Source organism: Eutrigla gurnardus (assembly GCF_963514095.1).
Source record: "Eutrigla gurnardus genome assembly, chromosome: 16".
Lineage (NCBI taxonomy): Eukaryota > Metazoa > Chordata > Actinopteri > Perciformes > Triglidae > Eutrigla > Eutrigla gurnardus.
This window is the reverse complement of record NC_139927.1, coordinates 12,095,419-12,123,189: the sequence shown is the minus strand read 5'-3', so window position 1 is coordinate 12,123,189 and position 27,771 is coordinate 12,095,419. Positions and strand designations below refer to the sequence as shown.

The 27,771-nt window shown below is 41.8% G+C and overlaps 1 protein-coding gene across 1 annotated transcript; it reads right to left on the bottom strand.

The window, feature by feature from the left end:
- Positions 1-135: 135 nt before the first annotated feature.
- Positions 136-27,522, bottom strand: extl3 (exostosin-like glycosyltransferase 3). The gene is made up of 6 exons (XM_084030084.1): positions 27,338-27,522; positions 7,065-9,684; positions 6,231-6,358; positions 4,768-4,912; positions 4,521-4,649; positions 136-3,210 (listed from the first exon to the last, which is right to left on the bottom strand). The coding sequence occupies exons 2-6, from the start codon at positions 9,198-9,200 to the stop codon at positions 3,001-3,003; spliced, it is 2,748 nt and encodes a 915-aa protein (XP_083886210.1). The 5' UTR covers positions 9,201-9,684; positions 27,338-27,522; the 3' UTR covers positions 136-3,000.
- Between the last annotated feature and the right edge of the window lie 249 nt (positions 27,523-27,771).

Here is a 27,771-nt window from a genome sequence, read left to right as displayed (position 1 = left end):
ATGAATTCACAGCGAGAAAGCAAATACACCCAAAAGATCAAACAATGTCTTGTTTTAAGACTTAATCAAACAGTCAAAGTGCAAGTGTGTGTTTTGTAAAGACGGGGAAAAGAATGAGGCCATTAGTCAGATAATGTTTTAACAATGTTGAGAGTTTTTATTTCCATTAATCTGGCCTTTAATGGTATGTTTGATGCTGTCATCCGTCATCATCAGTCTGGCACAGCGCGAGCAGCGTTGCAGGTGGCTGGAGCCTCGCCCACAGTCTTGGATCAAACCCAGGAGTGCATACTTTCACAACTCCTAACACCTAGCAGAGGCACTGTGGCCTTCCGGGGAATTTTATCCTGCTCCAGGCCATGGAAAACCAGTTGTGCCACAAAGTCGGGGGGGATGAGGGGGGAGGGGGACCAAGGACTGGGGGAATGAGAGGCTTTGACTTCCACAATACCAGCTGACCCTATTTATGCCCCAGGACAGGTTTAGTCAGCCAGGTAATTATGAGGCCCCGAGAGCTCCAATAAAAAGTGTTCAGGTGTGACAATGTGAGGAGACAGGCTGGTTTTTCATGTCTGGTGAGGCACAAGTGTAAATTTGGGTTTGTTCCAAATTTATTTCCATTTTACACCACTGTAATTAACAATTTGGCTATTTATTAACCCTATATAGCTAAACATGCCTAATCAAATATTACTACATGATTCTACCGGGAGCAGATAGAAATTTGGCTTCAAAGACACCAACTGTTGCAGAAGCTCAGTTTATTCTGTTACAGATCGACCTCCCTAAAAACCAGCCCATTTTGACGTCTATAAAACACTTGCCTGCCTGAGTGCTGCTCTCAGGTCAGTTCAGTTCCTCCTCAAGCAGTCTAGTGGCACAACGCTAGTTTTCCTTGGCAATGAAATAAACCGACGGCTCAATCAGGTACTGAAACCTCTTTGAATAATAAACTACAATGTCTTGTTATTTTATTGAATGTTTCATTATCAGTTTAAACAAATCTTTTTATAATATATTCAATAAATATACAGGAACCATGGACTTGTGAGAGTTTTTGTTTCATAAAAGCATCCTCACAGTTAGAACCGTATTTTGGGGGGGGGGAAAGGTCATAAAGTTTTTTTTTCTTTTTAAAAAGGGATCTCTTTAGGTTGATCTTTTGTTCAGATTACAAGAATTAATGGGAAGGGCTCAAATGGATCGACTCCTAAAAACTAAAGTACCATGCAGAGTGGATATGGGTGTACCAGACTGCATCCCCTTAGCTACCGTTCACACTGTGCACTCTGCAAATAACGCTGTAGAGCAGCAGAGACCGTACCTATTTGGCAAAGAAAACATTCATCAAGCAATGGTAAAAAGTGAAACCAACATGGCGACACCGTAAAGTGATGTTTCTATCGGAGCAGGGGAAGTTCTATACAGGAGGGTGGCGTGAACATGGCGGGACATATTGAATACTTCGGTCTCAAAGCCAGAACTGGCAATATATTTAAGACAGTAGTTGAAAAAATGTGGACAAACATGAGTATTTGCTCTTAGGCGGAGAGTTGGATGAGAATATCTTGTTGTAATTATGATGCGGTTAACTTAGCACAAAGACTGGAAACCAGGAAACACCACAGTCATGTTTACACATTGATTTTTGCACAAATTAAACAAAAATACATTAATTTGTGAGGTTCAGAGAAGCAGATATTGATACCTTTGGAGAGAGCTAGGCTAGCTGTTTGTCCCCGTTTCCCATCTTTTTGCTAATCTCAGTTTGCTAATCTCAGTTTACTAGAGAGAGGTACAGACTTTTACATCCAACTCTCCACCTGAACACAATTAAGTTCACCTCCTAAAATGTCAAATTATTCCCTATTTTTTATTTTTTTACAGTAACCCTATTAGGACATTTAATCATCTTTATAATAGCATCCAACCGTTTGCTTCTTGTGCTGATTTTGGCAGCTGTGATTCTTCTTGACCTTGTTGCACTTCACTAAGGGACATTGTAACCATTGATTGGTGAGTATTATTTCATTTAAAAAGGACTACTTCAACCTTGGACCAAACATTAGTAAACGCCCTATAGCATACAAAAACAGGCCATTTTAGTCGCTCATCAAAGAGTGCCGATCCTGTAAGCATAACAAAATGGTGGCTGGTTTTCATGACAAATTTGAGGCATTATGGTGACTGCTGAAGTGAATCCGTAATCCTAATAACACGATTGGGCCAACCAGTTTAACTCTTCAGTCTTGTTCTCAGACGAACGGGTCTGTGTCTGATCTCCCACAGGCAGAGGTTCTAAATGTTCTTTTGACATAGAGATTTATACATTTAGACATTATTAAAATAAAAAAAGGACAGATTTTTCATTAAAATTCTTGCAACCATCAGTGCTTCTCTCACGTAAATGTACAAGAGTACAGTTTGTAACTGTGAAATGAAAAAAAGCAGCCGTGTCCTGCCGCTGCTTTTGCTCTACCAGCTGAAACCATCAACAAGCTGCTGGGCCGATCGCAGCCTCGCATCAGCCTGTCAGCGTTTCAGTAACTGAGAGCTCATTGTCAGGTAGAGTTTATCGTTGGAGAGTTTCTGTACACTGTGTACACCCTTCCTCTTTCCTCAGCAGGCCGTTAAGAGGTGCAAATGACATCTGTAGTGGTTGATGATTGAGCATGATTAAAGAACATGGAAAAAAAGAGGAGTGACGTCCACTGGAAAGGCTTGTTTTGTTGGCAGTGGTTCCTTTCAGCTTCCACTCTTCAAATTTCCAGTCGGTTTGTGGATGAGACCAACAAGCCGACAGCTTTTCAGGTTAACCTGTTTCTCTTCTCAAAATTCTAACCCCAAAGTTTCTTCCTGTGCATTTATCTGGCAAGCCATCCATCCATCCATCCATCCACCCTCATGACTACTCGCAGTGGGAGCTGCTGTTCTCTTCAATACTTCCAGTCCTTCGATCCTCTCTGCTTTCGGCTCTTTGCTGGGCCACTCAGCCCGATGCTAGATGAACTTGAAGCACTTGGTCTTGTCATGGGGCAGACGAGTCTTAAACAGGACCGAGTCCACGCGAAACTGCGTGTACAGCAGCGGCATGTAGCCGTACACCTTGACGAAGAAGTTGATGCACTTGTGGCGTTCGTGGAAATGCGAGTCGTCGTGTGAAAGTGCCTGAGGGCAGCCGGGACAGCGGAACGTCCAACGCGATGTTACCTAGGATGGATGGATGGATGGATGGAGAGAAAGAGAAAGAGAGAGGGAGAGATCAGTCTGTATGCTTCTGTAGAATGAACAAAGTGTTTTAGAAATTGACCATTTGCTAAGCCATTGCACAACAATTCCCCAATCCAATCTTAGCAACCGTAACTAGGCACAGCTCCCTATGTAATAAGAGTGCTTCAGAGGGTGGTGCCTTGATTAAAGCCTTAAAAAAAAACAACAGCACATATTTTAAGGAATTAATTAACAGTGTTTGTCTGCAGAAATGTAGCTAACTAGCTTATAACCAACCGTTCCAACACCATGGAGCGTTTTGTTAGCTAACGCTATAGTTTGTGGGGTTTAGCGGATAGACTTTTTCCCCGACTGTGTGGAAGCAACCAAATGGACCTAAATGGCCTCAGTTTTTTTTAGCAGTGCTCTCTCACTCATGTTTCCACTGCTGTCTTCTGAGAACGAGTCAAATGACAAGCAAAAGGTAAAGAAAAACATTTCATTTCTCCCAAGGGTTCCTTCCACAACGTTATCAGATACTTTTAATATCAATCAGAGCTTTTAGTGGATGTACATCGATGGTTGCCCTGAGTGATTTCACTGCAGCCTGTTTAGCTGCCGGGTGCAGCAGTGTTGCTCAAAAGTGGACCAATTTTAAAAAATTGTTGTCCCCATTGGTCACTTAGATGAAAATAGTGTTACCCTTTGAGACTACAGAATGTTAAAGTAAAGAAAAATATCCCTAAAAGCTGACTTTGAACATTGTTAATTCATCACCAGTGCTGCATAAAAAAAATATTTATTTTCTGTTTTATTTGGACTAAAAGGGAAATATAGTCCCGCTCCATTTAGGCCTCAGCATTCAATCTTGCCCCAAATTCATTATTCACGAGGCTTATTCCTAACAGTGAATTGCTGTCATGCAACACACTCCTTCAAAGCAGCCCTTAATTCCCATCCGAAACACCCCTGAATATTAACACCCCACTCAATCAAAAAGTACTTATACTGAGGGCTGCAATAACATTTCTGCTCCAACAGCTTCCATAGCTTGATTGCTATAATTATTTGTCTAGCCATAAATACGCAATCCGGTAATAAATGTCCTTCCGATAAAAATCCAGTGGGAAAATCAGGCATAACGCACCAATTCGATCCTGTGTTTTTGATTTATCATTTGTGTGGAATATTGGATATGTCAGTTTGAGTAATGGCAAGGCTAAGTGGGCAAACATAAAAATACACGGGGGCCCTGAGGGAGACACAAAGTTTGCGGATGCTGAGCTCGGACTGCGTGTTCTGCCACTGACCTTGATGGGTGGTTTGCGGGTGATGTGAGAGACCAGGAAGTTCATGGCGATGTCCTCGCAGTTTATGTATTCGTCAACCATGTCTCTAATGGCTTGGGGCATCACGTAGGAGTACAGGTAGGCGTAGTACTGCAAAGATACAAACACATGCAGGGCAACATGTGAATGCTATGGCTATGAGACAACAAAAGGATCAATTTGGCTAAATGTTGTATGTTTTGTAATGTGGAGGGTGTGAAGTTCTGACCTTATGGAAGAAAGCAGCTCCTGTCAGGACCATGGAGAGCTCACAGGAGTAGTTGGAGTTGTAGAGCCAGGACTGATGGTTCACGTCCCAAGCATGATACCTCCCAGGGAAACCCACAATACGATCTCTGGCCTCACGCCACACTCTGTGAGACGCCGCCGGACACAAAGTTAGCACAATTCCTCATTTTTAAATCAATGAATTAGGACTTAACTGGGCAGAATTAATCAATGTTTCTTTTTATTATTGTTATTTGTCATTTTATTTTAATGGCTTGGTTTCCAAGTGTCTGTCTGTGCGTATGCTATCTTTTTACATCCATCTGTTTCTACGTTATGTAAGCGATTGTGGCAACTATTTCCCTCTTGGGAGAAATTAAGTTACAATTCTGTAGTCTTCTATTAGCACATTTAAAATAAAAATGTAACTCTTGGCTAATATTTACACGTAATGTAGCCCAGTAACTGCAGCAGAGTCTTGGACAAAAACTGTGTTTCAGATAAGATACTTGCAATTCCTCCCACTGACAGAAGATGCAAGAAACCTCAAAAAGCAATCCAATATCTCAAATGAGCTCATGTGAACGCACAGTCAGCTGCTGCGTAATGTTTCCTCTTTGAGAGTGGAGGTGAGGAAACATTCTGGGGTAATTCTGGGGGAGTTTGAGATGATTCAAGACAAATGACACACACACAACCAAGCTGTAGACGAGTCTGGGAGAGCGAGGGCTGGTGCATAAAAATAACTCAACATACTTTTTTAATTGGTTTAAACATGGCCTTCGCATTCAGCTTATCTAAGTACAGTATTAGCAAATGAATCATAACTACAAGGCACAGGCAGCTTTGCTGCCTTTTATTTTCACTGGTTCGGTCTCAAGTGGTTGGTTCAGTTTCTGTCAAATTTTTTTTTTTTTCAGGAATGTGATGCTACTGCAATTTTTTGGACATTTTTGCCTCTCACTGGAGACAAAGCTTTCCCTTCTATTTTACTGTATTTTTGCAGTGCCTTTAAAAAGTGGACCTGCATTTATATAGTGCTCATCTCGTCTTTTCAACCACTCAAAGCACTTTACACTACATGTCTACACTCACACACATTCTCATACACTGATGGCAGAGGACTCGCCTGCCCATCGGGATTTAATCTAATCCACTCATTCACACAGTCACATGCCGATGGCAGAGCCTTCGGGGGCAATTTGGGGTTCAGTATCTTGCCAAAGGACAATTCAGCATGTGGACCGAACATTAAAGTGAATTTTAAAGTGTATTTTTATGTTATGTCCACAATAAATCCACTTATATTCAATACTTTTAATGTTAAACTGTCAAATGCCAAACAGTAATGAGACAGGCTTTTATGTTCCCAGGTCCCAAAATGATGGCAAATTTTGTGCTGAGGCTGTTTCTCTTGTACATACGAATCCCCAGAGACGCATGCACTCTGGCATCATCACTGACCTGAACCCGAACATGATCTCATCGTGGCGAAGGTGAGCGTCATCGTCAATCGACAGGATGGCCTCGGTTTCCACGGTGTCCCAGGGAAGGAAGCGGTTGTTGAGGCTGTTCTTTTCTGTGCGTACAACCTGCAGGCGTAGAGGATACAGCTCAGCAACAACAGGAATGTTTTTGAGTAGTGATACTTTTAGAAATGTAACCCAGAGAAACGGTAGTTAGTATAGGACATTTTTGTACTCCCGCTTGACCTACATAACTGTATAGATCTTTTCCCCCTAAAAGTACTTGTGACTGTTTAATTGTATTATACTGCAAATGACTCATGATTAAACTGGCTCTTCGGTAAGATTCATCTTAGTCCAGAGGTATTCCATACAAGTCTTCAAGGGCTTTTTAGGTTTTCATACATTCTAGGTATAGATGTTCCGCACAGAAACAGTAAACATACCGTAAAAGCTTAGTTCTGCTAGCAATGACAAATACAGAATCTAATTCTTTAGCCCTTCTTTCACAGCGTACCACTTGTCCCTGTCACAAACTAATGGTGTGAATATGAACCATATGAATATTTTATTTTTCAGGATAAATTCAAAAGCTTTTAAATTTTATTATTCATGGATGTCAGACTTAGTAAAGCTGCTAGTAATTTGTGTGGACTCCTGCGGAGTTTGAAAGAGGCACTGATCCAAACAGCTCAATTTAATGTACTTCAGGTTACTCATTTGCACCTCAGAGAGACAGAGAGTTATGGCCTTATAAAAGAAACAAACACCATTTGGATGAATATGTGTAAATTTGTTGACTTAAGAGGATTTTTTCAAGAGGAGCACTCACCACAATCGGCAGGCCGATGTCTGGCCACAGCAGGTCATCTGAAGGAGGCTTGGGTGAGTTCCACACCACCACCACCTTGTTGAGGTACGGCAGACCATTCAGCCTTTCCAGAGAGTTCATCAGCACCTCCTCCCTCTCGTAAGTCAGCATGACCACTGTGAATTGTTCCCGGGGCACATTCCCTCCTAGAGCTGCCTGGAACTCCTTCCCAGAGCCTCCCGTACCTCCACCTATAGGCCTGAAACCGGTTCCTGAGCCAAGGAATTTGGCTTCGGAGGGCAGCACAGGGTCCAGAGGAGTGTGAGGAAACAGATGGAAAGGCCCTGGGGCCCGGTTCCATGCTCTATAGGTGTCTGCAGCTGTGTATGTGAAGTTGCGGAGAAAGCGTGGAGAGGCGTAGGGGGGCTCTGTCTCAACTGGTCCTAAATCCAGATCACCATTGTCAGCCAGGTTGGCATCGGTTCCCGCCAGCTTCCCTGCTTTATGGGGAATCTCGTGGGCAGGTTCTTCTTTGATGGGTGCAGCAGGAACCTGGATTCTGGTTCTGATGCTGGCCAGGAGGGTGTTAAGAACATTCTCCGAGGTGGAGAAGTAGGTCTCCCACAAAAAGCGGCCCTGCCGCCTCATAGCCAACATGTCATTGTCTGATAGGCTGCGCAGCAGGAAGTGAAGCTCTGTGACACGCGGCTTTGGGACTATAATGGCAGCTTCACTCCATCGAATAAAATGGTGATATGGTAGTCTGGTGTGGTCTCCCAACACGACTGGGATGGTCCCAACCTCTAGGGCCTCAAAGAGCCTCATCCCACATCCTGCTGAGGCCACCAGCTGTCCATCCCCTGGAGCAATCACCAAGCCAAAAGTTGAAGCCCTGAGGACGTCCAGCCTGTCCTCCCTCTCTCCACAAAGAGCCCACTCCGTCGGCAAACTTGGCCGTGGGTTCTTGCATGTGAACTCCACCAGGACCTGATCCAAGTGGCTGTCCTGCACAGCCTTTAAGGTGCCGATGATGCGATCGTCGTAGTCGGCTGGTGGGTCTCCTTCCATTTCCTCCTCGAAAGACTGAGGGGGTGCCTCCTGTAAGCTGCTCCTTAGCGACTCCACCCTCTCCCCTTGGAAGGTGAAGAGGTATTTCCTCTTTACAGGAACTTGAGGGGGCACTTCCAAAAAGTTTGGTTCTGAGAGGGCATGAACCAGTGGGGACACAACCAAGTCAAAGCCCTCACGGTATTGCTGCTCCAGGAAGGTAGACTGAGCGACTGCTGCCCGTCCTGTGCTCACATTATACAGGTAGTTCTGTGTCATGGACTTTCTAGAGAGATGTACCAGTACATGATTGTGTCCATCAGATCGCCAGTAAGGGAGAGCTTTCAGTTGCTTCTCCAGCTCTGAAGGAGATGGCAGTGGAGAGGAGGACTCCTGTAGCTCCCCTACCAGCACCAAATACAGACAGGCTATGCTGGGGTCACCAGTTATATAAATGTTACTCTTAACGGACGCTGCAAAAGCCTGCTTCACAAGTGGGTCAAGATAATCTGCCCATGGATAGGAGTCTGTGTCATAAACATACACAGGAAACTCAGACGTGAGAGGGCAACGCGCATAGTCAAAGCAGGAGCGGAGACGGCAGGAGCGCGCAGACTTGGGTGGTGGCAATCCTGGGTCCTCCTTGTCGGGCAGCAGCCTGACCGGTAGCGATAGCTTGGGCTGGTTCTGGGCCATTAGTTCTTTATAGGAATGCTCCGTCTGGCTGATAACATTCTTCAGCTGCAGCAGATCCTGCTTGGCGCTGTCAATGCTGCGCTTGCAGGCCTCAATGCGCAGGTTGAGTCGGGCGATCTCCCCGTTGAGCTCCTGCCTCTTGGACTCCAGCTGCAGCAGCTCCTCGCTGACCGACTCACGAATCCTGCACAGGTCCTGCACGTGTTTCGCCTCGCACAGTTCGCCGCCGGGCCGTGGCCCAAAGATGCGCTTTTCAGGACCCCCCGCTTCGTCGATGGTAGTGAGGTAGTAGTGGGCAATGAGTGGGAAGAAGACCAGGATGAAAAACAGCATGAAACTGAGCCAGGTGAGTCGCACACGCCGTAACACCCATGGCTGGCCACCGGCACCCACTCCACTACCGTTACGCTGCATTGTGGACTTTCTCAGTCTGCTCCTCGCCCCACCAAGGAACCGTTGTTATGGGGATCAGCAGCAGCCATGATATGACCTTGTCGGCAAGGCAGCGGGATGGATTCTAAATCATCAAAGCTGGGCTGTGACTCTGTCCTTCTGTAAAGGTCATCTGTGGCCTTTAACCTCCTCTTCAGAGACCTGTGGATATTGGCTAGAGGTTCAGCCTCACCTGTATTCTAATATGTACTCTGATGTGTTATAGCCCACACAAACTAATGCCATTTCTATTGAGAGGTTCTGCTATTCGTCCACATCTATGTGAGAAAACAGTCCCACGTCTGGAGAGGGGTTCCCCTCGATGGGTGATTCGGGGACGACATGGCTGCTCACAGGTCAGTGAGATAGCTGGGTGGGCCAGTTGCTTCTATATCGGCTGTGCTCATTTTCTGCGCCTGAGGAAATTGGGAATCTGAGGTCTTCTCTTCTTTTTGAAAACAGGAACCTAGGAAAGAATACCATAAAAAAATCAGTGTGCTGCAGAATACCATGGGGGTGAATCTTTTGATTTCTATTTCGCCTCTTTCAAGTCCTTCAGAAGGAACACCAAACAGGGAAGTGCCATCACTAGAAAACTACACACTGTAGGCTTCCACCTGCATCCCAACCTCATCACTGACTCAAATTACTGATCATCCATGATAACAGTCCATCATAGAAAGTAATGCAGAATTATCTTTACTGGCTCAGAAGAGAAAAAGGGCTCAGGCTTTCACAAAGGAAAGCAGCTGCACATTCTGATGCAGATTAATGTACTCTTTCAAAGTTTTCAAAATGTTCCGAAGACCAATGGATATGGGTTTTCAGGATATAATGGTTTGGGATTTATCTTCAGATTAATGCAAGAATAACCACAAAACGCATCTCATTCCCCCCTTGTTAGGAGAAAATACAAAGAATGTAAAAAAATTTCAAGACCTCAGGATTTGTGTTTTGAAAAAAATAATCTGAAAGATACTGATACACATTAGCATTTCAGCACGGACTGTTTCTTTCCACGAGCATCCTTTCTGAGCTCTATAGCTGCATCACACCACAGCACAAGCCACGAGTATGTCCGATAGGATAAGTGCCTAAAAGCCCTGGTCGAATACAGCACAAAACCCACAACACAGAGTGTGAGCCTTGATAAAGCAGTGACACAGAGGCGAAAAGGAACCCAGGTGGTGTTTACCTTTCACACAACGGCTCCTTTTGATAAGGACATTATTCCAACGACTAGTGAATTCTTTGTGGTTGTAACGTTTTCATCACTGCCAGGTTAGATCAAAATGTAGACGGATACCATCTTAAAAACAAACAAGGGGGAAAAAACAGATTTCGTTCCGTCTCAGTGAAGTAATCAGTTCTCTGGGCTGCCTCTATGTGACGGGCATTTGTGATGTTTAGAGATTACTTCTGCTCCAACTCTCCTGAAAAACAGCATCTTGCAATACAGCCGGCGTATGTGTGTGTTTGTGTGTGCCTGTCAAGGAGAGGAATGAAGCAATGTACTGGCCAATCACATGACAGGCACGTGACTGCATCTTGCCTTAAAAAAGGCCGACATCCGGCTGCTGCTCGTCTCGTAGCTGCATTTCTGAATTCACCTTGAAACCTGACATGCTGTCAAGATGCATGATGTTAAACCTGAAACAGTTTTCAGCAGGCAAATAAAATGTCTTTATGACAGCAACTAACAATTATTTTCATTATCTTACAATTTCCTGATTATTTACTCAATTAATAATTTTGCCGGTTCATAATGAAAACTGCCAATTATAATCCCACCATGTTCACTCTATATTTTGTGCCACAAATAATCCAAATTTCATAATATAGAAAAAAGTAGCAAACCCTTCATTTTCTGTTGTTTGACCAACTGATGATTGACTAATTGTTTGGTCATGTAAAGGTCAAAATCTGTGGAAAAAATGCTCATCACAAAGAACATCTTCAAATGTCCAAAACCCAAAGTTATGCCATTTATCATGAACAGAAAAAGCAGTAGATCTTTTGAGAAGGTGGACATTTGATTTGAAGCCATCTGGATACTTGCGCGTTTACAATACTACCACAAAATTAGCAAGCGACTGAGAAAAGGCTGACTTTTTTTTGGCAATTGCCATCTTAAGTAGCAATTAGAGCTCATCAGTATGCATTAGAAACAGATGTGAATGCATAGTATGACTGGCAACAAAAGGTGCAGCCACAGTCAAATGAGGGAACAGAGCAATCCAGGCTCACATTAGACAAGATGCTCTGGTCCTGTGGTTTCTGTGTAGTTAAGAAGAGCGATGTACAGTAAAAACTCCCAGGATATTATGACCTTTTGAATGCTGACCCCCATCCTGCTGCTTAGTGATGTGCCTGAGGTGGAGAGTGACTGAGTGGCAACTATCACAACAGTCTGATTAATTGCTGCATGACTGCCAGTGTCACTAGGGTTACGGCAGACAGATGTTGGCAAACGCTGTTGCCAGGCCTAATCTGGAGCCAAAAATATGTTGGTTTAAAAGTTCTGCTTCTGGGAAACACACAGATAGAAGCTAAATCTCAATCTCTTCAGTTGTAGCTCTTTAATCTGCAGAATGCCCCCCCACCCCACTGCAGTCAGCTTATTCCGACTGCTGTCTGTATGGAAAACACACAGTAAAGCATTGATCGCTCTGGATTTACTTTGTGGGGATCAATGATAATGCCATCATTACCTACCGCTGAGCTGCGAGGCGGTTCGGTGTTAAGTGCGTAAAAGGGCTGCCGTTGATGCCATTTTCACTTGTAGCCTTTGAGCATACAAGGCAGCGCAAGTGTAAGAGAGAGCTATAAAACAGATTTGCACTCTGAGAGAGATACTGACATGGCTGTCCTTGCCTTCACCATGGACCTGCATTTCTATAGCAACAACACTGTCTGCAGTTACAATATTACATGAAGCCAAGTCACTGGGCAAAAATAGTACCGATGCCAATTTTTCCTTCCCGATACAGATTGTGATACCTTAACTTGCGTATCAGCCAATACAGAGGGCCGGTCAGGTACCAGCAGCATATACTGACCCCTAGAAACTAAAGCTGTGCTGGTTTACTGGTGGGATTTCCCAGTGTAAAACATTGCACACCATATTACTCTTTTCAGAGATTTTGCCATGTCGAATTACTTCCTCATAAATGATGACATATCTATATTGTAAATATTAAATTAATCCTACTGAAAATCAACACAAATATGATATCCAATCCAGCCTCGTTTCAGATTGCTAAATCCTGTAACACATTCAAATCAAGTGGTCTTCTCAGGGGAAAGTAGAAGCTAAAGCACAGCCCGCCCCACTGATGACCCAGATAAAAAAAACATGGTGAGCAGCACTGAGCAAGCAATGACTTAGTCAGCAAATTACTGGTCAGGCCTATGAATAACACAGACTACATTAGTCCAGCAGTCTGCTAATTTGATTCAGAGGTATGGAAACTGACGAGATGCATTTAACACGGGGCTTTAGTATCAATCAAGATCAAGTTCTTGGTTCTCGCCAAGTCAAGACAGCGTGAGAGAATGTAATGTTTGCACGCACTCAGAGAGGCAACGTGTTGTGATTAATACCAAGAAGATCTGGACAGAATATCTGCATCTGAAGTCAAAGGAATAACAGTGGCAGGTGCTGGGCTCAGAGCCTGATTGAAGAAGTGGGACGCTGCTTTCAAGTTCCCAGACATTTGAGGGCAAGCGCTTACATAAATGTTTGAACAGTCTCTGCACACTGGCTTTCTGAGACGGTCCCGAAATTCCTCTATGAAGAAACGGGAAGCGCAGAGTTGACATCCAACTATAACAGGTTTTTACTCGACAACAAGTAACTCAATTCACGGGTCGAATCTCATGTGGGTAAGATGGGGAAAGGCAGCTGGAGCAGCTTGTGAATGAGTGAGAGTCGAAGTTTCTGAGGAGTGACATATCCTGCAACAACACCCAGCGAGGGAGTTTGTTTTTTCCCGTCCGTCTATGAGGCATCTGCCTGAGCTTTTGACACACAGTGAGATGAATTGAGGAATTTAAGGACTGACAGAAAGATCACACAGCTTGTATTTTTAATAAGGTTCCGGCTCAAAGATCTAGGTACGACAAGGACTGAAATATTAACAAGATGGAACTTTGACTTTTCTTTTAATGTCTCAAGAAGAAATAACCAACTTCTAACGATGAAAATGACTTCCAAACCACTTCAAATGGCCCTTCCGCTGCTTAATGTACGACTCACTGCTCAAATCAATCTGAAAATACATAACAAAGACAAACTGTCATAAAGCAAACTGTAATATGTCAGACAGCCTCCTTCAAAATCAATTAGCTTCGTTGGGCTTCTGGTCCTAAGTGCAAAGAATCAAATAAAGAATCTTTTTTTTAAAATGACAACAAGGCTGAGAGTCTAGAGCTGTGTGAGAATGTACTGAGGCACAATAGTGCTTTTAGCTAAATGCTCACATTCTATGTGTTAACAAGCTTAATTTGCAAACAATTACTTTACTACAAACTACTGCAGAGGCTCATGAGAATGTCATTCATTTTGCAGGTTTTTTATTTTATTTTTATAAACCAAAATACAGGACAGACTTTGATCCGATGATTGCTCTGCTTCCCAAAGACTCACAACACTGTAGAATGCTCACTTTAAATACGTTTCTTCTGTACTAGATTTAAAAACAGTACAATGTTTTGAAGTCAAATTATCTCTTCATCTGCTATCAAGTCTTTGGGAAGCAGAAATCACCACACAATGTTTGGACTGCAAATGGACAAGAAAGATTTGCGAAATTTTTGCACACCGATTCCTGAGATACGAAAAAATCTAAAATTTCAACCTTGTGGTGGCGATAGAGGAAAAGTCTGGGGATTCTTCCTCTGGGGACTAAGACTGTATGTACAATAAATCATGGCAATCAATTAATTATTTGTTGATCTTGTTCAGGCTTAATCACAGTGTTCTAGAGGTCCAAAGCAGTGGACTGACCAAACAAGGCAAGTGCAATGCCAAGATCAATGCTGCTAACATTTCATTAATATATTCATGACAGAAAATAGATGTGCCCATATTTGCTACACCTTACAGTATATCCAAACCACATGGTCTGAATGAAAACTGTCCAAAGACAAAGGATTTCTCTAAAGTCAGCCCAGAGCACTTCCACGGCAGCAGTAGTAAAGTTATACTGTAGCAGAGGGACCATTTATCGCAAATGCAGTAAAATCAATATGAAAAATAACTGACTGCTTTTTCTTTCTCTATGTGCCTTTCTGCACATGTATTACATTACAAAAAGGTGCTGAGGGCACTGAGAGTGTTAATTACTTGTTTTTAACCTTTTCTGATGGATCTAGTAAGCTGCTCAGGGGTGTGAATCAGCACTCATTTGGTCATAAATTGCCCTTCCAAATCACTCGACATGGCGCTGTACAAGAGCTGTCGACTAGTTGACCGACAGAAAACGGATTGTATTTTTGTTTTCTAGCAAAGTGCTGAACACTTCCTTCTTCCAGCTTCTCTGTTTGGCATCATTTTAAACCGAATAACTTCTTGTGTTGGTTGGAAAAAACAAGACATTCAAAGATTTCACCTCAGGCTTTAGGCAATAGAGTGCTGCAGGTATATTTGCAGGCCAACCCCCAAGGATAATAAGGTCTGTGGAAGTTTATGACATTTACATGTTTTGCTCAGCAGGATAATCTTTCCGAATTAAGACCAATTTTATGATCTTTGAAGTATGAATGCAATCGAAGGATGTAAAAAGTTAATGTTGGGCTATAAACGCACTACACCACAGTGGCACGAGCACGAGTATACACAGCGAGGCTGTAAAGGTGAGCTAGTCGGTGTTTTGTAGTCTCATTTAACCACAACTGGTTGTCGGCAACTGGCTTTTTAAAGACACATAAAAGCTTACAAATTCAAGAGATGGGGATTAACTAGCATATTTCATATTGTAGAACAAAACCTTAAAATCTCTTTAAAAAGTAAATTCAAAAAGCCATCGACTCAGAGACGAGAGAAACATTCTAATTTCAGGGTTTTAGGACTCATTCACGCAGTTCTCTATTGCGACGCATATTAATTATTTTTTTATTATTTGGTCTGTACTAAATATTTACTAGTATAGTTACTAGTAAAAACGTGTAAATCCACACACAAGAGTAGCATACTGCAGCAGAGAGCACACAGGCCTCTGGAAGTGACGCCACTGCACTTCAGAAAATCATCATGGCTTCTGGGACTCCAGGTTACCCTGATGCATTTCTCCCCTTCAGGGGCTCTGGCTCATTTTACTTGCAGACAACCCTTCAAATAATTAATTGTGATTTCATGGAGAGGATCGAGGTAGGGCACTCCCTGTGGAGGTGATGGGAGAGAGAGGGGAAGAAAAAAAAGATGGAGGCAGCTGCAGGGGGAAAGCACAGTCATACGGCTGTGTGAAAGGAGCAGCTGTTGCGGCCATGGATCACAGCTTATCTGCAGACAGCTGACTGAGTCACCTCAAGGACCTTTTTCACTGGTAAATTATCAAAGTGCCTGAAAGGCTGTGGAGCGGTTCTCAAAGAGGAAGTGGAAATTCAGAAAATGTAAGACTTATTCTATATCAAAGAATCCAAGACTCCTTTATTCAGAGAAACAACTGATGTGATAGTTGGGTGCAGAACAATTAGTTGGTTAATAAAATGAAAATTAATTAATAGCCATTTGGTAATTTCATCATCAAATGTTAGTTTGTACTTGATTTTTTCTTGGACTTACTCACGTATTTACTAGTATTAGTAATATACAGTTCTGTTCTGTAAAGAAATTGTCACGTGTGATTGAAGATTATACTTAATTCACTTGCTGTGATTGCTTGGCCTTGAAAAAGATCCGTGTGATCGATATGCAATCATAATTAAAGCCTTTTTAACTGTAGCCTATTGTACCTTAATGAGTCAGTAAACCTCGACTTCTTTGGGAATTAATTCCTCCCTTACATCACTGTATTCGGAAAAAATAACCAGCCCAAATGTCAATCGATGAATTAAATGTCTGACAAATGTTCTTAATCACATTGAAATTCAAAATTGAAGTTTGTCATACAACTGTGCTCCTCATTAATTAGCAACATTAGCCTATTCGCCTAACGGTTTTTCTCTGATAGTCGATAAATCCATCTAGTTTCTCTCTTAATATTGTCCACACCTAATGGACTTCATTGAAAACGTAACACTTTGCCATACAGGCAAGATTTTGTTAAGTGCCGTTTTAATAACGGAATAAAACTTTCAGTACTACACCCTGTATCAGCACTGAAAACTTTCCGGTGATGCTGTGGTGGGTGCTGTTTCCTGCTGCGTATTTTATTATCTAATAAAGCTGAAGAGATGACAGTGAGGTCATGACGATCATCAGGAGTATTTGTGCGGTGATGACCCGGCGCAGGAGAAATTAAGGTGGCCCTCCACATGGACCACCTCCTACTCAGTGCAAACTATATGAGTGTGTTCACCTTTATCCCTCTGTGTGTGCATTAAAATGGTGAGGGAAGAGAAAGGCAAACAGGAAACTCACCCTTCACCGCCCTGTTGTTTGGAAACAAACACCACGCTGCTCGTCTGCTGATGCGTATTTATAACTTTGCTGAGCACCATTTTGAACGGCGGAGACAAAGAGATAACCAGAGAAAGGAGAGAGGAGGAATGAGTTCATAATGAAAGATGGGCCTGGGTGCAGTATGGCAAAGATAACACGGGAGAGCAAGTAAAAAGGCGCCCATGTCCTTGTGGGATGGCACATGTTCAACTTTTAAAAGACAATTCAAGGTAAAAACAAATATAAAACGCGTCCAAAAATACCCTACCACATCCATCGACCAATCTGTGAGCATCTTCAGAGATGTGGCTTTGTGCTATTCGGAGCTGGGAATAGCGATAAACAAAACGCACCGCGCTTGGCTTTGCAGCGAGTGCTAATGTGTCACTGAAGCCTCTGCTGGTAAACTGCCGTGGAGCGGGCAGCACCCACAGGGGTGAGGCGAGGAGAGCCTCACTGTGTTGATGGAAATTGAGAATGTGACAGCCAATTAGAGTCAGAGCCGACACACAAGATTCACAGGACTCCCCGCATTTTCAACACACAACAGTTCGCACGTTTCTAAATGAGCTCAAACTGCTAAAACAAACTAACATAAAAACTCTAAAAAGTGCTATATTTTATCATTTAACTTGCCTTGTCTCATCTTTGCCAGAAACTCACACAGTAGGCAAAAATGTAATTATGTGTCCTTTGGTTTCCCCAAAATGGTTCGTTAGCATTGTTACTCTGCTCCTCCCTAAAAACAAAGGCTCAGCAACTCACAGCTGGTTTTCCTTTAATTATGGTTTTTCCTTGCATCCTTTTTGAAGTCAAATGTAATTGATGTTGGACTGAATCTTTTTTTTTTTTTTTAAACGGTCAAAATTAGTCTATTTTAATGTTTAAAAATCCTACAATTAAGTCAGCCTGAGAATGGCAGTCTGCAGATCCACAGAGGAGGGCAGGAGAGAGAACTTTAAGTTACAGACTGAACATGCATTGTTCAAATACAAATGCGTGAGATGAGTTCAGTCAGCGAGCAGACGAATTGTTCTTGGTGTGGTGTGAAAAGCAACATTTGACTGGCTTTCCCACTTTCTGCAATGTCTGGCCATGCATTTATCTATATCATTTTTATTAACATATGAGCTGGATTGCTAATTATTAGTTATTTAATTGAACTATGAGCTCACATTGCACATATCTCGGGAGTTTGGTTTGTAATCATTTTCACTTCATCCAATCATTGCATAAAAAATGTGACGGGGTGATAAAGTGAAAGCAATGCTGTTGATTTAATATCTAATAAAGTGTTTCGGAACAATTTTACTTTGCTTCTAAGAGATGCCCTGTGAATAAGGACCTTATAAGGTCTTATTTTGATGCTAAAATTTATACAAAAGCAGGAATGTAGCACAACACGGAAGTGAAAGCTGTACTCTGTTTATTTAAATGTGAAATGATGATATTTTGGCCCTAAAAATCTATGAATAATCATGATGAATAATTGTGATCTCAATGATGATCCAAATAATTGTGTTGGCCATAATCATGCAGGTCTAAGTAAACTAGTATTGTTTCCTTGTAGGATATAAACACCATAGGGTGAAGAGGCAAACATTTACTATTTACAGCCTTAATATTCTTCACATCCATGTCCTTTAACAGGGCATTCTCATGGTGCTTGTGATGCACCAACCACACTGTCGAGCACCGTCTTCCAGGGGAATTTCTGTGCTCTAATGCCTGCAACCGGTATTTGACCCATTCATTACCAAAAATCTAATTACAGCCTGCCACATGGTACTAATTTAACCATTCACATCTACATAATTACTTGAGGCAGAGATGAAAGGGGACATAAGAGTCTGAGATTAAAATCGAGCCATTTTTTTTCTTCTTCTTTTTCTTCTTGGGTTGCTTTTGTATTTCAGTGTGCATTATTTAAGCCAGAGCTCCAGCAATCTATCAGTTGGCCAATTTAAATCACAGATATATCAGTGCATATGTTGGCTGATTTGCGCAGTTTAAAAAACAAAACAAAAAAAACATAATTTTAAAAGATATCATATAGAAATGCCTTTCCTTCAGCAGAGTGCACTGCTCATTTCGACATATACACATACTGTGTGTGTGAAGAAGACATCTTTTACAGCAATGTCAACTAAAGGTTACACAACAGAGAGGCCCGGAGCCTCGTCATCACAACAAAACTACAACTGGAGTCAAGAATTGTAACACCCACCGCACTTATGGTCAAAACCGTAAACCACACATTACAAACACCAAGTAACATTTGCATGTTGGAGCATAAAAAGCAAGCTTAAGTAACTACTCAGTCCAGCAGAAGGCATTAGGCAGACATGATGGGAAATGTGGGCCGTCCCCATCGCTACAATACTGCTATGGGCTGAAGGCAACAATATCTGAATTTCCCTCAGTGATCAATAGTCTTTCCCTGATTTAGCAGCACTGTGGAGTTCCTGTTAGTATTTACTGCTACACATCTCTGATTTCAGGCAAAAGAAAACAAGCTGCTCAATTGTATTAACCAATTGCATATCAAATCGATGTTGCTTAAGCTTGCCTACCTCTGTTAAATTAAAAGTAAATTCCTTTCATCAATCAAGGGGCTGGGGACTTTTCACAAGGCGAGACATCGCGATTCTGAGGGCAGGGCGGACCTTAATTACTCGTTTAATTGCGCTTTATCTGGTCACAACTACAAGAGCTTCAATAGCTCAGTGTTATAAAAGTTTGTCCGAGATGAGAAGAAGAATGAGGTCAGGGGGAAAAAAGTATTTTTGTATTCATGAGTGGAAGCTGCTTCACTGCAGCTTAGGCTCTCAAGAAACCTCGTTCTTTCTCTCAGTGAAGCAACATCTGAGGTAAATTTGAATTAAGTGGGCGCCATAGCCTGTCTTACTATACCGTATATAAGTAGGGTAGATGTTAAGAAAACTACATAGGGATGTAAAATCCTAGCTGCAACTGAACCTCCTCATCTCCTGCTTGTTCATTTCCTGAAGCCAAACCAATAAGCTTTAGCTTCACGGGAATACATTGTTGGGTGGAGATTGACAATTTTCCTGTGGATGTAGGAAGTTTTCAACATATAGATTTTTTTGCAACACTCCTATATGAAAATGCTTTATCGACAAAGCACACAGTGGACGTTTTGCTAATGAAATAAACAAGTCAATAGAACAATCAAAGGAAGGGAGCGAAATTACCAACCTAAAGCAAGAAACCTACTATTCATGACGACATTAAAGATGAACATACCAGTACTTGACATGGTTTAATGTAACTGTTGGCCACGTGGGGACCAACTATCCTGGGAATCTCCATGTGGTGGTGAAGAATTGTCTACACGTGAGACAGCTGCTGTCACCTGTTATCACACACTGCACTCACCATCTCGTTCTTTTCTCATGAATAAAGGTCTGCCATATAAAAGAAATATTAAAGGTCTTTTTCCACAGCCCGACTCTCCGACTTCTCAAAAAATAATAATTTCAGGGCATTTAATGCGGCTTACAGGCACACGTGTGTGGAAGTGAGCCATCATGAATGTTCTTACGCACACCTGCGTTTTCCCTGCTATAATAAGTCAACCATTATACTGTGAAAAGGGCCGATTTTGAACAGAAACCCCCAGTATGACCTCAAGGATAGCTGCTGGTTTGTAGCCAGCAATACTCCCTCACTTAGTTGACTATTTCCAAGATTGGACATTTTTTCAGCATGGTATTACATCTAGAAATGTCACAAATAATTTATGGTGCCCCGCTGCTCCGTCTGCCCTCAGAAACTTGTGAATGGTCGTGCATTCTCAACAGTCTGCAAATGGAAGTACGGCTCCAAATATTTGCCTTGACGACTGAATCTAATTCTGGAGGTCTCTGCCAATTTTCTCTCCCAGCATCAACAACCACTCTGTGCCAGCCGTGCAAAATCCATAAAACTAGTTTGTAATCCACGATAATCACATAGAAAAATAGTCTAGGTCTGAATAACACTCAAAAGTGATTTAAATCCAATGAGAACTGCCTTCATTCATTAATAATGTCAATTTAAACACCACTTTTATTCTGTTAGTATACATATCTTTAAAGTCAGTGGCATTTCCTGTGTAGATATGCAACTGTTTTGAAAAGACTGGCTGTGGATTTAGCTAAAAAATGATCACAATCTAAAACATGCAGCGGACATGTGTCAACAGCATTATGAGTGCATGCACTTAAATCAATTTTTTGCTTATTGCATTAACAATAAGAATTGAAATGTCTTGTTTTGACCAGCAGTCAAAAGCAAGTCATGAAAACAGGGAGACGCAGCTAATCCTCACCTTGGAGCGGCTGCAACCACGAGAAATGTCTGCTGTTTTTACTTGATAAATGACAAACAATTATTAAAAATGCAACCGGCAAAATTGTTGGCGAGTCATTTTTGGTCCATTTGGCTCCACTATCGTTGGTATTTTTTAAATCCATCTTCCTTCAACCTGGCCCGTGCCTTGCACATATTATACAGAGAAAAAAGCAGCAAAATTAACACACATGCCCTGAAATCCTGCCCTCCTAACAAATAAATCCTCTTGTTATCTTTCCACAGCAGTGGCAGCAGTCTCGCTTGCTGTGTCCTCCTGAGAGCTCTTCCTCTCCCCCTCCTGTGCATGCTGGCCTAGACCATAACAGATTGACTCAGCCTGACAACAGCTGCCAGAACCCCACAAGCCTCGTTCTCCAGACACTGATGGATTGTGGGAGGGAAGCCAGGGTGATTAGCCCCTGACACCAGAGAATTATTGCAATGTACCACCCCAAATGAGATTGCACCTGTGTGTCAACGTAGGGCATTCACACTACTTGAAGTTGTGTTGTTAATGTCCGTTCAGCCTCACAGAAGCACTGGGCTTGAAATCGACATGTCAACAACAAGTGGCAGGATTTTGTGTGTGCGTGTGTGTGTGTGTGTGTGTGTGTGTGTGTGGTCGCTGATCAAACTCATCACAATCTAGGGTAAAATGTAATCAAGGAGACAAAAATGTGACAGCGATTGCACTCTTTTCACAGGACAAATTATTTTGTGTAACAAAGAAAGTACTGACGATCAAATATTCACTTTTGCCTCACAGCAAAGTTTATTTTTAAACTGCTTCAATCACATAAGGCACTTACCTTCAGCTTGACAGTGACATACACTAACCATGGTCCACTGGAGGGAAGCAAACGGTGCTTCTATTTGAGGAAATGTGGCTGCTCGGGAAATGAATTAGCTGAGAAATCCTACTGCTCGACTAGCAGGCATGGCATGGAGAGCTGCTGTTTGCTTACTGTGCCAAACGTAAAACTAGTCATGCCATCTTCCTTTTCCCAGCATTTTTTTTTTGTTCTCACAGCCACATCTGTTCCAACTTGTATTCATGCCTTTCATTTCTCTCTTGCTTAGTGCAATAATAATACAATTAAAAAACAACCAATAAACACAGAAGAAGCTGTAATAGGTAGCCCAACACTTCCTGCCTCTTAAAGCAGATGTTCATTAGAGTAGAAGATCCCGGGTAAGCTCGGTTTTCCAAGTAGAGTTACATCCTTGCACTTTGTCAGATGAGAGCAGGACACTTTGACACAATGCAAGTTAAGAGTCAGCGGCTCCATTCGATGATTCATTCAGACCCTAGTTACAAGGACATGGCAAGCAATGCCCAAGCCTCACTGTTCAACACCACTGACAAATGCTGTCACCCTGGACTGTGAAATTCTTTCAGATTAAATCCACAAATCAGGGCTGCAATAAAGAAGCAATCCAACCCTGATAGTTATACAGTGGTGTGCTGAACCGTCAAACCACATCCTTACCACACCACTGGCCAGTGGTGTTAACCATAGTTTATTCTACCTCCGGATTCAGGGATCCAGTTGTGTTTTAAAAGGGGGAATTGAAGAACTTAGGCTTCATCTGCGTCCACACTCCACAGTACTACTAACCCCATGAAACTTGTGTTTGAAGGAGATGTTTTCAGGGCAAATAAAATAGATATTAGAGATGAGCCATTTAACATCCTAACAGTAGTCTCTAAGCAGCTTATAATACATGATACAAACTATGAATGCCAATCTTTTTTTTTAAATCAATAAATATAAATATGATATTTTATTTCCTAATAATTTGAATTGTGTGTGTTTTTTAATAACCATAATAGATGACTATAACAAACTAAAAAGGGTCAAATTTAGATTTTTTTGAAAATTTAAACTGATTTGGGGTGGTCAAAATTATTTTTCATAACAGTGGTGAATAACAGCTGCTATAACAAAACAAACTATCTGGACTGGCTGATATGGCCAATATCAATAATATTATTAGTAACAAGTGATATGAAAATGTCTTCCGTGATATAAGCTTTAGTACAATAAATATTTATTTTATCTTTTCATACTTTTCTCTCACCAGAGGGGTATTCCATCAAACTCGCTAAGTGCAAAGCCGGGCTAATTTCGATACGCCTCGCTACCTTTAGCGAGAGTTGCGTTCCATCAACGTGACTTGAGGGACTCTCCGCTAAGTAACCATGGGAATTTATCCAACCAAACTAGCCTGCCCCGGGGCAGGCTAACCATCAGGCTTACTTTAGCGGGGGTTTCAGAGAAGTCCGTCTGTCGGAAACAACTGTACCAGCAGAAGGTTCCGCCAAGCCTAGTCCTCGTGATTTCGTCACGTGAAAGACCAAAAATGACCAAAATTACATATATGAAGTACAAACAGACTATATTTTCATCAAGCGTCTAAGAATACATGCTTGCAATTGTGAAGGACGTCTCATGTGTGTGTTTTTTTTTTTGCTTGTATAATTGTCTTTAGATCAGAGAATTAGACCAACATTTTAGCTTAACTATGATAAATATGTCATACAATTTCCCCAGAACCCAAATATAACTTGCAAAACATGATAGGCATGAAGATGTTATTATTAATAGCATGTTATAGATCCCAATGACAAAGGCATTGCTGCATGCAATTTTCAGCCACATAAATTCCTTTCAGGTGAGTTCATTAATAGGTTCATTGAATGTGTTCATTTAATTGTTGAGATAAATGTGTTGGTCAATGTAGATGCATTTACTAGGCCTATCTAAAAAAAAGAGAGAGAGAGAGAGAGAGAGAGAGAGAGAGAGAGAGAGAGAGAGAGAGAGAGAGAGAGAGAGAGAGAGAGAGAGTTCCGGCCAAAGAAAGAAGTTTCGCAAAGTTCCATAGTCGGGAATTGAACCGTGGCCGGCCGCATGTAAAGCCGGCGCGTTACCTCTACACTATCCTCACGTTCAAGAACTCTTTGTCAGAGTTATATTAGAACATGTTACTCTTAACGGTACTTCCGTATTTAATCACTCTGCAATTCTTGCCCAAGCAGCCTCCCGATCTTTATTTATCACTACAGTATTCCCTTTTTCGGTTATGATGGGTTTGTACTCCTCGTACAGTTCCATCAATCATTTTTGCTCTGATCTTTTCTGCCGTTTTCTCGATGATTCGACATTCACGGTTCTGGTCTGGCTTCATATCCCGTGAACGGCGCAACACAAGACAACGTTAACCTGGCTTGAATTAGCCTCAACAAGGCGCGGCTGAAATGCGTTAATGGAATGGGTTTAGCCGCAAGTGGAAGTTGGCGTTAGTTCTAACCAGGCTTAACCAGGTAAGCGCCGCTTTAATTAGCGAGTTTGGTGGAATACCCCTCAGGTTATAAAACTTAGAACTGGTGTTACTACTAACGTAAATACTAACGTATATAACAGCTGCACTCTCTGACCTTTGGTCTTGTGGGCAGTGGAAAGTGTTGTTTGGTGCTGAGCAGGTTGTGTACTGTGGGTTTTTAGAGATTTTAGGCTGAAAACAGTGACCTGCTAGTGCCAAAAAGCACCATATGAGAGCAGTGAGAGGATATGATATATGACTCTTGCTTTAAAACTCTGTAAAGCCGAGCAGAGACGTTCAATGACCCCTTTCACATTGACATTTGATGCATTGTTATATCAATTCCAGCCACTTTAAATAATGTGGTAGAATGAATATGAAACAGGCAGTTGTTTCTATTTTATCATCAGCAACCAAATTTGAGGTTTGATTAGCAAGAAAATGCATTTTAAATGCTATCTAGTGGCTCAATGGGATTTCCTTCTTTTTTTCCTCCAACTATCAACATCTGTTGCAGGCCGAAATATTCTACATGTATCACACAGTACTAATTATGCCACTAGAATGGCCTCTATGTGAGAGGGAAAAAAATCTGCAAATTGGAGCATCAGGCAGGCGTCCAATTATTTAATGAGGGCAGCACATCTACAAGCATCTTAGCACGTAATGAAACGCTGATTTTGCCATTATTCTTCTTCATTGGGGCTTTTGTTGACGACTATGTGACCACAAGTAATAAAAAGGAAAAAAAATCTAAAAAAGACAGCGTGGTAAAAAAGATCAATATCCTTGTCCACTGTGGGATACACAGTACAGTAAAAATCTGATCTCAGTTCAAATCATACAACTGGCTCCTTTTGTGATTTTTAAAATATTAATATTAACTACATGATCACAGATTAAAGACACCTTACATCTTACTTTTGGGCGGATCTCTACATGGACTGGCAGAGTTTGTTTGATCATAGCTTTCCTAATGAAAGCCTTGTTTTGTCCATCTGTTCGTGGGTTTACAAACATTGAAATAACATATTGCTGTTGTTTGTATCCAAGTGCGTAAAAGCCGAATGCCTTCCAAATAAAAAACACCCATCACTGAGCTGCAACCAAACCGACACTAGCATCTGCTGTGATACATTCACAAACTGTAGCAGTGAATGGTGACGACTCACAAAAACTATTGAAAACAAACCACAACTCTGTCTAGGGTAACCTCCTACCATTCCTCAACACGTCACACAGAGACACCAACCAATACATGACAAATATACTGTAATATTAATAAGAGAATTATGAATCTTTCTTTTGGAAGTGAGAAAATAAGATGCAGTCCAGACAATGATGAATCCGACTCTTTAACTTTGGCTACATCTACACACAAGGTGAACGTTTTGCATTTTGCACGACCAATTCCCTGCAATCCTTCCTTAGTTTTCTCTTCATCATCATATTCGGGGCACTGCATATGTGTGTGCCTTGCAACTTTATTTTGAGATGATAAATAATTAACATATAACAAAATGTGACTCACACAGCCAACTTATTATCCAATCCATGATGCATTCAGCAATTTGACACAAGAATCCCGTCAAGTAAAAATGCACAAAGGCATGTTCATATGACTACATACTAAACAAAAAAGTGGCCACACAGCTCTGGGGCAACAATTCTAGTATAAACGCGAATAAGCGATCAACTTTGCACTTCAAAGAGGGAAAGCTCATTTATTGGCTACTGGAACATGTTAGAAAAGCAATGTTTTCCCAAACTACAACAGGCGGGTTCCCATCATTCAACTCAATTGCTCTCTGGGTTGTGCTAAGCACCTCTGTTCTCATCAGTCACTGGTTGATTACCACAATACAAATGACATTAGTTTAAATTACAGCCCTGCAACAAATCCTACCTCCATTTAGGTTGTAATGGACCGTTTTTTGTGTGTTTCTTATATCTAGTCAACTGAGTGTAATCAAGGGCTTAATAAAATAAGATACATTCCATCACATTTTAAACTATATTATATGGTAGAGCAAAAACGCTTAGACAAGTGCAAGATAACAGCAAATATCTCCTCTATGGAGAGCATGTCACTTTCAATTTCAAAGCAAAAAAAACACACCAGCAGACATGACATCCATATTTTTTATAATGGGGGCGTCAATAATAATAATAATAGCAGTGATAATGGTGTTCGTGTGTTAGCATTTTATTTTTATATTAAGGCACGCCGACTGAACCACAACCACAAGCTGCTATGGTTTTCATAAAACAGTACGCAGGCAATGCTCACAATCACGTCGACAATAAATTGTCAGTTTTGTGAATGGATTCAGGCGTGATATTTTACTCGTGCTGCAAGAGCGGTACGTTTTCGGGTGTTGTGTGTTTGACAATCAAAGTATTAGAAATATGTGTAGATGTCCAACATTTTTGGCAGTCGCATACATATTCCATTCCAATCAGTCCGTGTTATGAGTTTCCATCGCGGTGAAGTACCGACAACAACCCGGCTTGGTTGACGTGTGCTTCAGCCGACATCAAAGCAAAACAGACTCCTGCAGCGGCTACACAAAAACTCAACTGGCAAAAAGTCTGTAAAAATGGTTTTACATTCACACCAGTTGGAAATTCCGCATCTAAAACACGAGGATAAGTGGACACACGGCTGATGTATTTAATACGGACAGGGGGGGCTGCAGGGGGAAAGACACAAGGGGCCATATGTCTCATCTGGCCAATTAGCTAGCCTGCTAGCCAGCAACGGTCACAACAAAATGCATTTATACTCAACTAACGTTACACAGGCAGACCGACGTTAGCTTCAGATGCTACTCACCCCGGCAGAAGAGTCAAGGATGTCCTAAAAAACGGAGTGGCGGCGGCACGACAGGTTTGTCAAATCGTCAAAATCCCGTTACGTTGGATTTGAAACGACTACAGTGACCGGACGAGCCTGCGGCGTTGCTGCGTATTCGGTTCGCACCGCTCACGGCACCATTAAAAGCTGCATTGTTGAAGCGACGTCTCTCTTGGACAAACAGCACCGACAGCACGCCGCAGAGCATTGTGGGAGACGGTGTTTATTAAGCGTGTCGTTCGAATACGCGAAATGTTGGGGAAACGCTCCATCTAGTGGTCATAGATGATATTACGTAGTGATGTCGTTTTGTATAAGTACTGCATTCAATAGAAATGTTGAATTTTTAATGAGAATTTGTTATTTTGTGGTATTCGTCAACCGATGGTATTGTTTTTTAATGTTGTAAATAC

Excerpts from the sequence above, each read along its gene's own strand:
- extl3 (XM_084030084.1), bottom strand. The coding sequence starts at position 9,200 with ATGCAGCGTAACGGTAGTGGAGTGGGTGCCGGTGGCCAGCCATGGGTG. Across the intron at positions 4,913-6,230 it reads GAGATCATGTTCGGGTTCAG|AGTGTGGCGTGAGGCCAGAG; the intron begins GTCAGTGATGAT and ends GGCGTCTCACAG. Across the intron at positions 3,211-4,520 it reads CCCGCAAACCACCCATCAAG|GTAACATCGCGTTGGACGTT; the intron begins GTCAGTGGCAGA and ends CATCCATCCTAG.